This window comes from Mesoplodon mirus (genome assembly GCF_964341445.2).
Source record: "Mesoplodon mirus genome assembly, chromosome: 19".
Lineage (NCBI taxonomy): Eukaryota > Metazoa > Chordata > Mammalia > Artiodactyla > Ziphiidae > Mesoplodon > Mesoplodon mirus.
Genome location: NC_138995.1, coordinates 14,356,238 through 14,368,716, shown reverse-complemented (window position 1 = coordinate 14,368,716; position 12,479 = coordinate 14,356,238). Strand labels below are relative to the sequence as shown.

The 12,479-nt window shown below is 36.7% G+C and overlaps 1 protein-coding gene across 1 annotated transcript in view; it reads left to right on the top strand.

Annotated features, from left to right (window-relative positions):
* The window catches only part of HYDIN (HYDIN axonemal central pair apparatus protein), a 437,603-nt gene that overhangs the window by 56,537 nt on the left and 368,587 nt on the right, over positions 1 to 12,479 (top strand). The window contains exons 2-3 of the mRNA XM_082606776.1: positions 9,163 to 9,320; positions 11,116 to 11,241. Coding sequence (XP_082462902.1) covers positions 9,186 to 9,320; positions 11,116 to 11,241 — 261 coding nt within the window. The 5' untranslated portion in view covers positions 9,163 to 9,185. The remainder of the gene's footprint in view (positions 1 to 9,162; positions 9,321 to 11,115; positions 11,242 to 12,479) is intronic.

Sequence of the window (12,479 nt, the reverse complement as noted above, 5' to 3'; positions counted from 1 at the left end):
TTCAGGACGTTGACAATATTACTAAGAAACTGGAGGACAGGATCAACTGTGAGGTCTAGGCTGGAGGGGGAAGAGGGAAGATGACATGAGAGGGTAGAGAGAGTCATAGAGAGGCTAGGAGATGAAAGAGCATAGGATGCTGGAACCAGGTATATTGGGAGTATCAGAATGAGAGAGTGATCCTATGGAGAGAGGGTGCCCGCTCCACCCCCCACCATAGTGTTTGTTATTATTTTTAGACTTAAAAAGTAGTACATGCTTTTTGTAAAAAGTTCGAACACTTTAGACAAATCCACTTAGGAAGTGGAAGTCCCTTATTCTAATAGTTTCTTATCATTTTTAGTGTTCGTTATTTTAAATATATTGTTAATAGTTTAGTATATACTCTTCCGTATTTTTCTGTGCATTATTTCTTAGTATTGTTTCAGAAATGGAATCATATTATATGTATTGTTCTGAAACTTGCTTTTCTTCTAATATACCTTGGCTATAATTCTTGTACATTTAATCTTTGAGAATGGGTTATTTATTTATTCATTGTCCACAGTGATTTTAATTACTGTTCAAAATTTTTCCCTGTTATGACTTTTGGGTAGATTGAGAGGCTTTTCTTTCTTTTTTTTTCTAAGAATTTTTTTTAACATACAGAAATCTGTACATAATTAGTGTATACTACTTGATACATATGGAGGTAAGTATACACCCATGAAACCATTACCACAATCTATGCCATAGACCTATCCATCACCTCCAAAAGTTTCCTCTGGCCCTCTTATTTTTTATTATTATTATTATTAGTGTATGTGTGTGTGTGTGTGTGTGAGAGAGAGGGACAGACAGACAGACAAGAACACTTAACTCTTGCCCTCTTAGTACTTGAAACTTTGTACCCATTGACTAATATCTCCCCCTAACCCCTGACAACCACCATTCCAGAGAGGGGGATATTTACGCTAAAGATTTTATTCAGATATAGAGCAGTATCTGGTGATGATAAGGTCTGGAAGGGCATTCATGGGAATGCAGATTGAAGTATAATGGAGGTGAGTGTTTTGAATGGGTTTCCGGCTCTATGGATGCTGCAGTCATCCAGAATGATGGCAGGAGTTGGGAAGAAAGGGAAGACAGTGACCGGGTTGGCAGAATCCTCAGTGTGTGAGTGTGAGAATGTGAGTAGACAGAAGAGATGACAGCAGGGAAGTGAGTATAGAGGGGCATGGTTTGAGCCACAGTGGAGCAGCATGGGTCAGTCTGCAAAGCAGATGGGAACCAGGCAGGGAAAGTGTGAACTTACAAGGAGTGGGGATCAGGGAGAATAAAAGATGCAATCTATATATTTTAAAGATTTTATTTGGTAAGAATTGAAAGACTGAAGGCAGGTAGCCCTGTTGGTAGACTATTGTGGTCCTGGAAAAAATAGCAGAGCTTGGGGATGTGGATAAGGGAGATGTTTGCAGGGCCGACAGGACCTAGTGACTGATAGCACTGGCGTGAGGAGGCAGGAGAGTTGAGAGTGATTCTCCAAATAGTGGTTTGAGAAAATGACAGTGAAAACCAAGATGATAAGAAACAGAGGATGAGGAAAAACAAGGAGTTATGTGTACGTGTATGTGTGCAGGCTGCGTAGGGGAACAGAGGGTGGAAAGAAATATAATGACTATTTAATTAAAACATAATTCCATGGGTTTGTGAAGTTAATTTTAAAAAATAAAAATTTATTCTAGATGGAAACTGAAGATTTGGAGATATGCCTAGATGAGATAGTAAATGCCCTAGTAAAAGTATTGTTGTCCAGACCTCTTTAGTTAAAAAGTTCTTTGGTTCATGGGTTCTTTTACCGTACTTTGACTGGACGGAGGCCTTTAAAAGCAGGATGTTAAGTTAACCCATGAATTACACGACTCAAGGCATTCCAGGGACATTAATGCATGGATTTAGTCCTGTGTTAGATATTGGAGCAGTGGGCTAGGTGATTATCATTTTTCATGACACTCCTGAATATTGACTCTGTCTAATTTACTAGGCGATGGTTCATTAGAAAGTCACAAGCATCCATTATATACAAGGCACTATACATTACAGTCTTTACCTCAAGGAGCTTGTATTAAGATTGGAATAAGCACGTACATAATTGCAAAGTAGAATGTTTTAGATGTCACAAGAGAGGGAAAAAGTAAGGTACTGGAAGGTCAAAGAGGCTGAACAATCACTACTGCTGGTAGGATTAGAAATTGCTTCGATAAGGAAATGACATTTGAATCAGGAAGTAATCTGTGCAGAGGTAAAGAGAGGACATTGCAGACAGAAGGAGCAGTGTGAACAGAGTTTTAGGGAAACATACCTTAACCACTGTAGATACAGAGCTGTAAAAGCATGATCCAAGTATACTATAGGATGGAGTTGTAATATAGTGCTATTTATCAGGAACAAAAAAGGAAAGTGGTCAAGATTTTTAAAGTACTTAAATCAGTTACAGAAATAAATGAGTTTTAATAAAAAATACCTGGGTAGCCAGATTTTAATGCAATAACCACTCTGTATTTTGGTATGATAAAAGGACATGCTATTTCTGTTTTGTTGAGATAGGGTGGTCAATTTAAGTTACAGCATAGCTTATGAATACATCTTTTCATGCTTGGGGTAAATTCTCCAGCATCAAAGGTTATGTACAGTTTAAAAAAATTGCCTAATGAAGTTACTGATTTACATTCTACCTGTAGTGTATGAGAGTGCCCATCTTCACAACATCTTCATAAATAATGAGGTTTTTTTTTAACATCTTTATTGGAGTATAACTACATTACAATGTTGTGTGAGTTTCTGCTGTATAACAAAGTGAATCTGCTATATGTATACATATATCCCCATATCTCCTCCCTCTTGCTGGAGATATTATCAATCAGAAAATCATCAGATTTTCTGATGATGGCCATTCTGACTGGTGAGAGGTGATACCTCGTTGTGGTTTTGATTTGAGTTTCTCTAATGATTAGTGATGTTGAGCATCCTTTCATGTGTTTGTTGGCAATCTGTATATCTTCTTTGGAGAAATGTCTGTTTAGGTCTTCTGCCCATTTTTGGATTGGGTTGTTTGTTGTTTTGATATTGAGCTGCATGAGCATAAATAATGAGTTTTGTCAGTCTTTTTCTTGCAAAACTAAACAAAATATAATTATACATTCACAGGAAGTTGCAAAGAAAGTACAGAGAGGTTTCATATACCTTTGACCTCCTGTTTCCCTCAGTGGTTACATCTTATATAACCATAGTATAATATCAAAACCAGAAAATCATCATTGGTACAATGTATGTGTATAGTTCTATGTCAACCTATTGCATATGTAGATTTGTATAACTTCCACCACAGTCAAGATACAGAAAATTCATTTATTAGGTTCAGTGATAGCACTAGAAATTGAACTCATAGCTTATAAGAAGTGAAAAACTTGCTGTTAGCAGGTTACATCTTATTTATCCCAACTTTGTAAGCCTCAAGATTTTACCCATTTTATTTCTTCTTTGTGTGTATTCTGTCACCTCAAACATCTCCTTTATAGTCATTTTTCCCCACACCCTGCCAACCACTGGCAACCCCTGATTTGTTCTTTATCTCTGTAATTTTGCCATTTGCGAATATTATATAAATGGAATCACACAGTATGTGAGCTGTTAAGAGTGTCTTTTTTCACTTCTTTTTTTCCCTGAGATCCGTACAATTTGTTGTGTCTATTGATAGTTTGCTTCTTTTTATTGCTGGTAATATTCCATGGTATGGATGTACTACAGTTAGTTTCACCATTCACCTACCGAGGGACACTTTGGTTTTTTAAGTTGCTAAGAATAATTATGCACAGGTTTTTGTGTGGGCATATGTTTTCTCTGGGATAAATGCCCCAGAATATGATTGTTGGGTCATAGGTTTACTTTTCCAAGAAACTGTCAAACTATTTTCCCATCAGCAATAAGAGAACCAGTTTCTCTGCATCCTTGCCAGCATTTGATATTTTCACTATTTTTTTTTTTTTTTTTTTTTTTTTTGCGGTACGCGGGCCTCTCACTGTTGTGGCCTCTCCCGTTGCGGAGCACAGGCTCCAGACGCGCAGGCTCAGGGGCCATGGCTCACGGGCCCAGCCGCTCCGTGGCATGTGGGATCTTCCCGGACCTGGGCACGAACCCGTGTCCCCTGCATCGGCAGGCGGACTCTCAACCACTGTGCCACCAGGGAAGCCCTCAAATCACATATTTTAAAAGTTGTTTGGTGCACTTATAATTATGATTGCTATGTGCTTTTGGTAGATTCACCCTTTTACATTATATAGTGTCCCTCTTTGTTCCTGATCTTTTTTTTTTTTTAATTTGAAGTCAACTTTATCTAATATTACCGTAGCCCTTCTGGCTTTCTTTTGATCAACTTTTGCATGGTATACGTCTTCCATCCTTTTGCTTATAATCTACCTATATCATTATCGTTGAAGTGATTCTCTTAATTCATAACTATCCTTTCTCTCTCTCTCTCTCTCCCTCTCCCCCCCCTCGTGTGTTCATGTTTGCACACACACGCTCTTTATTACTTGAGCGAAGTAGGTCATTTTCCTATAACATTTTCACACTCTAGATTTGGCTTAATTATATTCTTACAGAATACACATGTTCCTGCATTTCTTATCTCCTGCAACCTAGCTGGTAGGTCTAGAAACTTAATTAGATTTAGGTTTATATTGTTGTTCATAGTTCTTCACAGGTGGTGCTGTGTACTGCGTCACATCAGGAGGCACATAATATATCTGGTTTTCACTCTTTTAGTGTTAAGACTGATTTAGAGGGCTCAGGTGTTGTTAGCCTGATTGAGCCATTATAAAGTTATTCAGCAACATCCTTCCTAATGGTTTTAGCATTGATGAACCTTCGTTTCATTAGGGGCTGCAAATGGTGATTATTTTTCTGTCATTTCTTCTGCATTTATTAGCTGGAGTTCTTCTATGAAGAATAATTTTCCATCATCAACTATTTGGTTAACTTGCAATGCAATTTTTACAAAAATGGTACAGAATAAATGGTTGATTCTTCCCAGTTATTATTTCCAAAATAATTAGTCTGGTGCCTTAGCAACTTCCAAAGGTGACCAACGATTTTTTTTTTTAGTATCTTTTGAACTCCGAGTTTTTGGGGTTTTTTTTGCGGTACGCGGGCCTCTCACTGTTGTGACCTCTCCCGTTGCGCAGCACAGGCTCTGGACGTGCAGGCTCAGCAGCCATGGCTCATGGGCCTAGCCACTCCGTGGCATGTGGGATCTTCCCGGACCGGGGCACGAACCTGTGTCCCCTGCATCGGCAGGCGGACTCTCAACCACTGCACCACCAGGGGAGCCCTGAACTCTGAGTTTTAAAGACTAATCCATCGCAAACTTTTGTTTTTGTTTTTGTTTTCCCCAAATTGTCCTGTCTTTGGTGAATGGAAACTCCTTCAATTTGCTCTGGGCTCCTTAGATACAATCCTAGTAGCCTTTGATAATGTACTTATTTTACAGTATAATAGAATGTTCCAAGTTCATCTTATACATTTCATGCCCCAGACCTGGAATTACCCATTTCTCTAAGGAGTTATGGTTTCTTTTAGTGGGAAATGGTGTTTAAAGACCACATTATGTCCCTGGACTGTCATTGCTTACTTAGTTTTCTTTGCTTCTGGGGTCTTTCAGTAGGGAGGTTATTTAAAAGGAGAGAATAATCATGAGCTAAAACTCAGATTTTCTATTTAAATTTAAGATTATAGGGTTTCTTAATATAAGAACTTTTAAAAAATATTTTTAAAATGCTGAAATGCTTGGTTCCTAACAATATTGATGTAGCTACTTGTTTTTAAAATATTAATATTATGACCAACGATAAGACTACTATACAATGAAGATATATAGTCAAAAACCATGTTTTAAAGTTGGTTGGAATAACTGTTTGGTGTTACAACACCAATTTGATATACAGCAAGGTTTATTTGTTTCACTTTTCAACTTTTAATAATTGATGTTTCAAAATGTTTTAAAATATATTTTTAACAACTTTATTGAGATATAATTCACATTCAGTTCAGGATACAATTCACCCATTTAAAGTGTACATACGATCCACAGTTTTTAGTATATTCACAAACACGTGCAATCATCACCACAGTCAATTTTAAACATTTTCATCATCTCAGAAAGAAATCCCATACCTTCTAGTTAACACCCTTCTATTCCTTCATTTCTCCCAGCCCTTTGCAACAACTAATCTCTTACTTTCTCTCTAGAGATTTTCCTGTTCTGGTCACTTCATGTGAACAGACTCATATAATATGTAGTTTTTTGTGACTGGCTTATTTTACTTAACAAAATGTTTTTGAGGTTTTTCCCTGTTTCTGTGATCCAAGGGGATGCTTCAGTCTCATCCTGGGTTCTGGGATTTTCACAAAGGTGTCTTGTCTATGGATGATTGCTAGTTGGTCTTTTTGTGAGGGGGATTGAAGTTGGCAACCACCTATTCCATGTTGGTGACATCACACTGAGTATATTATTTTACATTGTAATAATTATGTGTATTGAATATTGTATACTGTGATTGTATATGATTTATTGTTTGTCTTTATTTAGTATGTCTTCTTTGCTTTTTCTAAAATTACTTTTGGTATTTAGGAAGGTTTATCTTTATATTAAGTAGTTTCTTTGTATATAAACCCTTTATAGTGCCTGTATTGTTATCTATTACTGTATAATAAATTACCCCCAGATTAATAGCTTAAAACACTGAATATTTGTTTTCTCAGTTTCTGTAGGTCAGGAATCTAGGTGAGGCTTAGCTGGGTGCTTCCTACTCAGGGTCTTTCATGCATCTCCTGTCAAGCTGTTGCCCAGACTGCAGTCATCTTAAGGCTCAACTGGGGCTGGCAACTCTGCTTTCATTCACATGGTTGTTGGCAGGCCTCAGAAGATCCACTGCCAAGCTCACTCATGTCATTGCTGTCAAGGCTTGGTTCCTCACCACATGGGCCTCTCTATAGGTTTACTGAGTGTCCTTACAATGTGGTAACTGGTGATTCGAGAGAGCCAGGCAGTGCCCAAGATGGAACTAATTTTCTTTATAACTGATCTCAGATGTGACATCCATCACTTGTGCTGTATTATATTTGTTAGAATACCTAAGCACAGCCCACACTCAAGGGGAGAGGATCATATAAATATATGAATGCTTGGAAACAAGTATCATTGACTGCCATCATAGGGGCTTTCTACCATAATTCCCTTAATTCTCCTTTATTCTATCTCATTAAATGGTTTGATTCCTACCTAGTACTTATACAGTTGTTAATCTTTTCTACTTTTCGGCTGTCTTTCTTTTTTCTTTTCATTTAAAATTGCATCCTTTCTACTTTGTCAGAAAATATAACGTTTAAATTCTATTCTTCTCCTTATGTCTTCAACATTATTTTAATACCTGTACAATTAAATATATGAAGTGCTCATCATCAGTCCTTTTGCTGAAATTCCCCAGTCAGCTTTTGGTTGGATGAAGCCCATCCTCTAGTATATTCTTCAGGAAGGGAACATGTTTATAATACTCCCTGGGCTTTTGCATGTTCAGAACTCCTTTTCTGTAGCCTCAGTGACTGAAGGAGAGCTTGGTTCCTTGTAAAATCCTTGGCTCATGCTTTGTAAAGTTTTTGAAAAATGCCGCTCCTCTGTTTTCCCACTGCATAGCTTGCTTTTACAAAGTCCAGTGACATCTAATTCTCTTGCCCTTGTACATTATTTTGACTTTTTGCCTGGATGCTAAGTTGTAAAATTCTTTAAAGCCTAGTAGTTCTTCTAAGATATGACTCATAGTTGATTATTTTGGGTCCGTTTTTCTGGGTACCTACTAGTCCTTTTCATTATTTTATTTTTCTGGAATTTTTCTTGGATTATGGCTTTAAATATTAATTTCCCTCCAGTACTTTTTCTTCTTCATGGGCTCCAATTATAGCATGTTAGAACTTCTTTCACTGTCTTCTGTTTCAATCATTTCTTTCTCTGTTCTTTTTTCTTATTTTAAAATTTCATATTCATTTCTTTGGGTGTTTTACTGCTTTATTTCAGTGTACCTTATTACATGTTCATCATATCTATTTTCCTTTATGCACTGCTTTTCCCTCCATTTTGGTCTGGTAGTGCCTTATTGTCTTTTGAACTTTTAACAATTTTAAGGTTTTTTATTTGACATTGAATCAAGCTTTTTTTTTTTTTTTTCCTGCACAGGGTTGAACAACCTAGCCTGCTATTATTAAAAATAGAAATCCCTACTTAGTCATAAATGGATTTCCAAAGTTGCAAGTGTCCTGCTAGAAGTATAAGGAAATATATGCAAAAGGGAGATGTCATATTTCTTTGATTTGGAGGTGTTGGGTGGCTGTTTAATGCCTTGTTTATTACTATAAACTTCAAAAAATTTTTCACAGGGCCTCCCTGGTGGCGCAGTGGTTGGGGGTCCGCCTGCCGATGCAGGGGGTGCGGGTTCGTGCCCCGGTCTGGGAGGATCCCATATGCCGCGGAGCGGCTGGGCCCGTGGGCCGTGGCCGCTGGGCCTGCGCGTCCGGAGCCTGTGCTCCGCAACGGGGGAGGCCACAGCAGTGAGAGGCCCGCATACCGCAAAAAAAAAAAAAAAAAAAAAAATTTTTCACAAACTTCTTTTTCCACATATCATCTCATGCTGCCTTTTTCAATTCTCTGCCCAGCTGTGAAGGTCTGAAGGCTTACATTTATTGTGCTTGAAGGGTGCCATGAGAGAGAATTGTCAAATAAGCAGATAAAGTAGCAAACTATGAAGTATAGTTATTGAGCAGTTTTTGTTTATTTATCTGGAGAAGATAAAAGTACCAAAATATAGTAACTGCTTATGTTTTCATGTCTTCCCTGAGCTTAGTCCAGAATCACTTGCTTTTTCTAAAAGGGATCCTAAACTTCGGGATAAGGCTAAATCTAGACAGATTCATGGAATAGACTCCTACAGTTAAGGCATTTGTTCCAAGCATTGGATGTATTTTTGAAAATCGGTATTTTCTAAACCTTAGTATATTTGAAAAAGCTTCAAAAAATGTGATCTGTATTCAGGAATTAACTGTATTTGTTCTAAAACTATTTTTTTTCACTCTTAGGTATACAAAGGAAATAACTAAAAATGACAAGTAGAAGTCTTGAGGAGTCCATGGGGGCTGTTCAGATGGGGTCAGTCAGAACACTTAAAGGATTCCAAAGCAAGATTTTGCCACCCCTGAGTCCGAAGGTTGTTACAGAAGAAGAAGTAAATCAAATGGTAATGTATAAGAGAATTTCAGAGTCAAATACTTAATGCAGTCTTTCCTCCTCAGGAGAATGACAGTTGCTACTTGGCATTCTCAGAATATCAAACAGAATTACTGGCTGATAATATCAGTTTAGTTAACATGGGTAGATTGCTACAGAGCACAGTTACCTTTTAAAGCCTGGGAAATTTTTGAAATTAAAAACATCAAAGTAGAGGCTTAAATTATATTGCTTAAGTTAATCAGTTGAACTAAGACTATGCAAGCAAATTATTAAGATTTTCTAAATATTAGCTAGAACCTTAAGAGACTGTCATTTATGTAGTTCAAAAACAGTCAAATATCAGAATTTCATAGGTTTAACATATATAATCAATTACCTGTTGATTGGCAAGAGTTATTTTTGTGTATTTGTAGAACATAGTGCATTAAAATGATGACTATATAATATCTAGGAAAAATGCATAACTTTTTCTGTCCTTTATGATACAAAGCAATTACATTTTTAATGAATTATAATGATTTGGTGAGAATTGAATTATAAACTACATGCTATGGAAATATCAATAACAATTTAAAGTGTTAAACATTGTGTTCACTGCATTTTAAAAACTAGTCTCATGTTATGTTCCAATTAGAAAAATAAAATGTATCATCATTTTCTTTTGTGATTGTTCTTGTTTCAGATTTAAAGTAACTCCTTACTTTTTGCTTGTAAGAGTTTATTTTTATTTAAATCACAACACAGCTGATACCTCATAACATTTTAACATTCTAATCTGTGTTCCAATCAAAAAGAATCTTAAAAAACCAAGTTGGAAGCTATATTAGAAATATGCCTTCATTTAAATGGATTCAATCACAAAAATTAAATTTGTAGGGAATTTGAAGAGCATTGATTTTAACCCAAGGCAAAATGAATCAGCTAAATTATATACCCCTGAATGTTTTAAGAAGTCTTGGCACATACTTAAGCATTATGTTGCTGCCAGTGATCATAATCTCTTTGCATATAAAGTAGCCCTAGAACAAAGTGAACATTCCAGAACAACAATTAATAGTGATTGGTCTTGGGTAAGCCCTTGCTGGTTTATTTAAATGATTTTATTTAAATGATAGGTTACATTTTTTTCTCATAACAGTAGAAAGTGTTAAAGAATTTTGTGTTCTTGTTTGGGTATGTGGATGTGACTGGCTGCTGGATCTGATGATTGACTTACAGCTCTTTTAAAACAAGGTCTAAATGTGCTCTTACGATTTCTAAAAAGTTCAAACTCTTTCCTAAGCAGCACAGTCATACTTCCCATATCCTTTACTTTATAAGATTTCTCTTTAACATGATATAACATGATAAACACCCAAAAGCTTTACTTGCATATTGTAACTTCATTTGAGAAATAGAAATATTTCAAGGAGGATTAGCCTCCTTAGCTCTGAAGCCCTTAAGTGATTTTAGAAACCTAGAGTTTTATGCTCTTCTGAGCATATATGTTAAGCTCTTTGGACATGTTCCCGTGCAATTTCTTGACCTTCCTCTCCCCAACCCCAGGTTCTTTTGTGTGATTCCTTCAGAATTATAAGGGAATAGCAACCACATATCCTTTCAAATTATTGTGCAAAGAGCTCAGAAGTGCACTGGTATTTCGCTTGTATCATTTATTTTAAACGGTTTATAAGGGAACTTAGTGGCATTCCAGAATTATCCTGAAAGCTGCAAACACAAATTATTTATTACTGGCACTTATGAAAGCACTTTTTCAGTATTACCGTTTATGAATCTTTGGCTCCTGTTGCTTTAAATTCTAGCTGACTCCCTCAGAGTTCCTGAAGGAAATGTCCCTCACCACAGAGCAGAGACTGGCTAATACACGTGTGATGTGCCGACCACAGATCATTGAACTTTTAGGTATGAGGGAAACAACACATCAAAAGGTAGCTGCTTTCTGTCATACTTGCATATAAAGTAGGTCATGGAATAATGTGAATATTCTAGAACAATAAGAACTAAGCAGTACTTATTGTTCCTGGGCTAACTAATCCCTTATTGGATTTGTTTTACTTTTATTATTATTATTATTTTTTGCGGTACACGGGCCTCTCACTGCTGTGGCCTCTCCCGTTGCGGAGCACAGGCTCCGGACGCGCAGGCTCAGCGGCCATGGCTCACGGGCCATAAGGCTAAATCTAGACAGATTCATGGAATAGACTCCTACAGTTAAGGCATTTGTTCCAAGCATTGTGTATTGTTCTGTGTGTACTGCTCATGTGTGTGTTTTAATGTATTTTGATTCCTGCTATGAAGAATGAAGAAATTAGTGTACCACACCTCATCTTCTTGCCTCTGTCCTCTGTCAACTCAGTCGGTTATTTTTTACTTTATTTTCCGGAGTTTCATTTGTTTTTTGGTTGATAGTCATGCTCTTCTCCTTTCCTCAAGAAGAGATTATGGAAACTATATTTCCTTGATTTTATAAGTTTGATAACATTTGCCTATTGCCTTTGTAGGTGAACTGTAGATTTGTTAGATGTAAAATTCTTGGGTCACACATTTTCCCCATAAGAGATTTGCTAGCATTTTCTTCACTACCTTCTGGCTTTAAATGATGATATGCGGAAGTATGAAGCCTAATATTTTAGCTTGTATGCCCAAAGATTGTTTATTCTTATTTGATGTCCAGTGATTTTATTAGGATATGACTAAATTTTTCCTAAGACACTACGTACCATTATTTTATTTCTAGAAAGTTTTTCTTGAATTATCAAGTATTTGTTCAGGCCATTTTTGTTTTTATTTTTTTTTAGAAATATCAATTGTGAACATGCTGGACCTTCTTTGTCTGCCCTTCTACGCCTTGCCTTTCCTCCCTAATCCATCTGAAACTTTCTGTTCATTCCCATTTCATTGTAATTACATTCATCAACTTATCCTCTGTATCCCTTACTTTGAGTTGTGTGTGTGTGTGTTTCTCTTAAAATTCATTCTTAAGCTTGACCAGTTCAACACACCTGGGTTGTCTCACAGCATTTTACAAGTTAGTTTCTTTTTTTGTACCTTTTAATTCACTTGTGTCTCAGATATCACTCTTCTTTGGCTTTCTTCCTACTTCACTGGTTGCTTTTTTCTTATTTGTTGGATCTTTCTCCTCTTCCTGTTGACTAAACATTGGCGT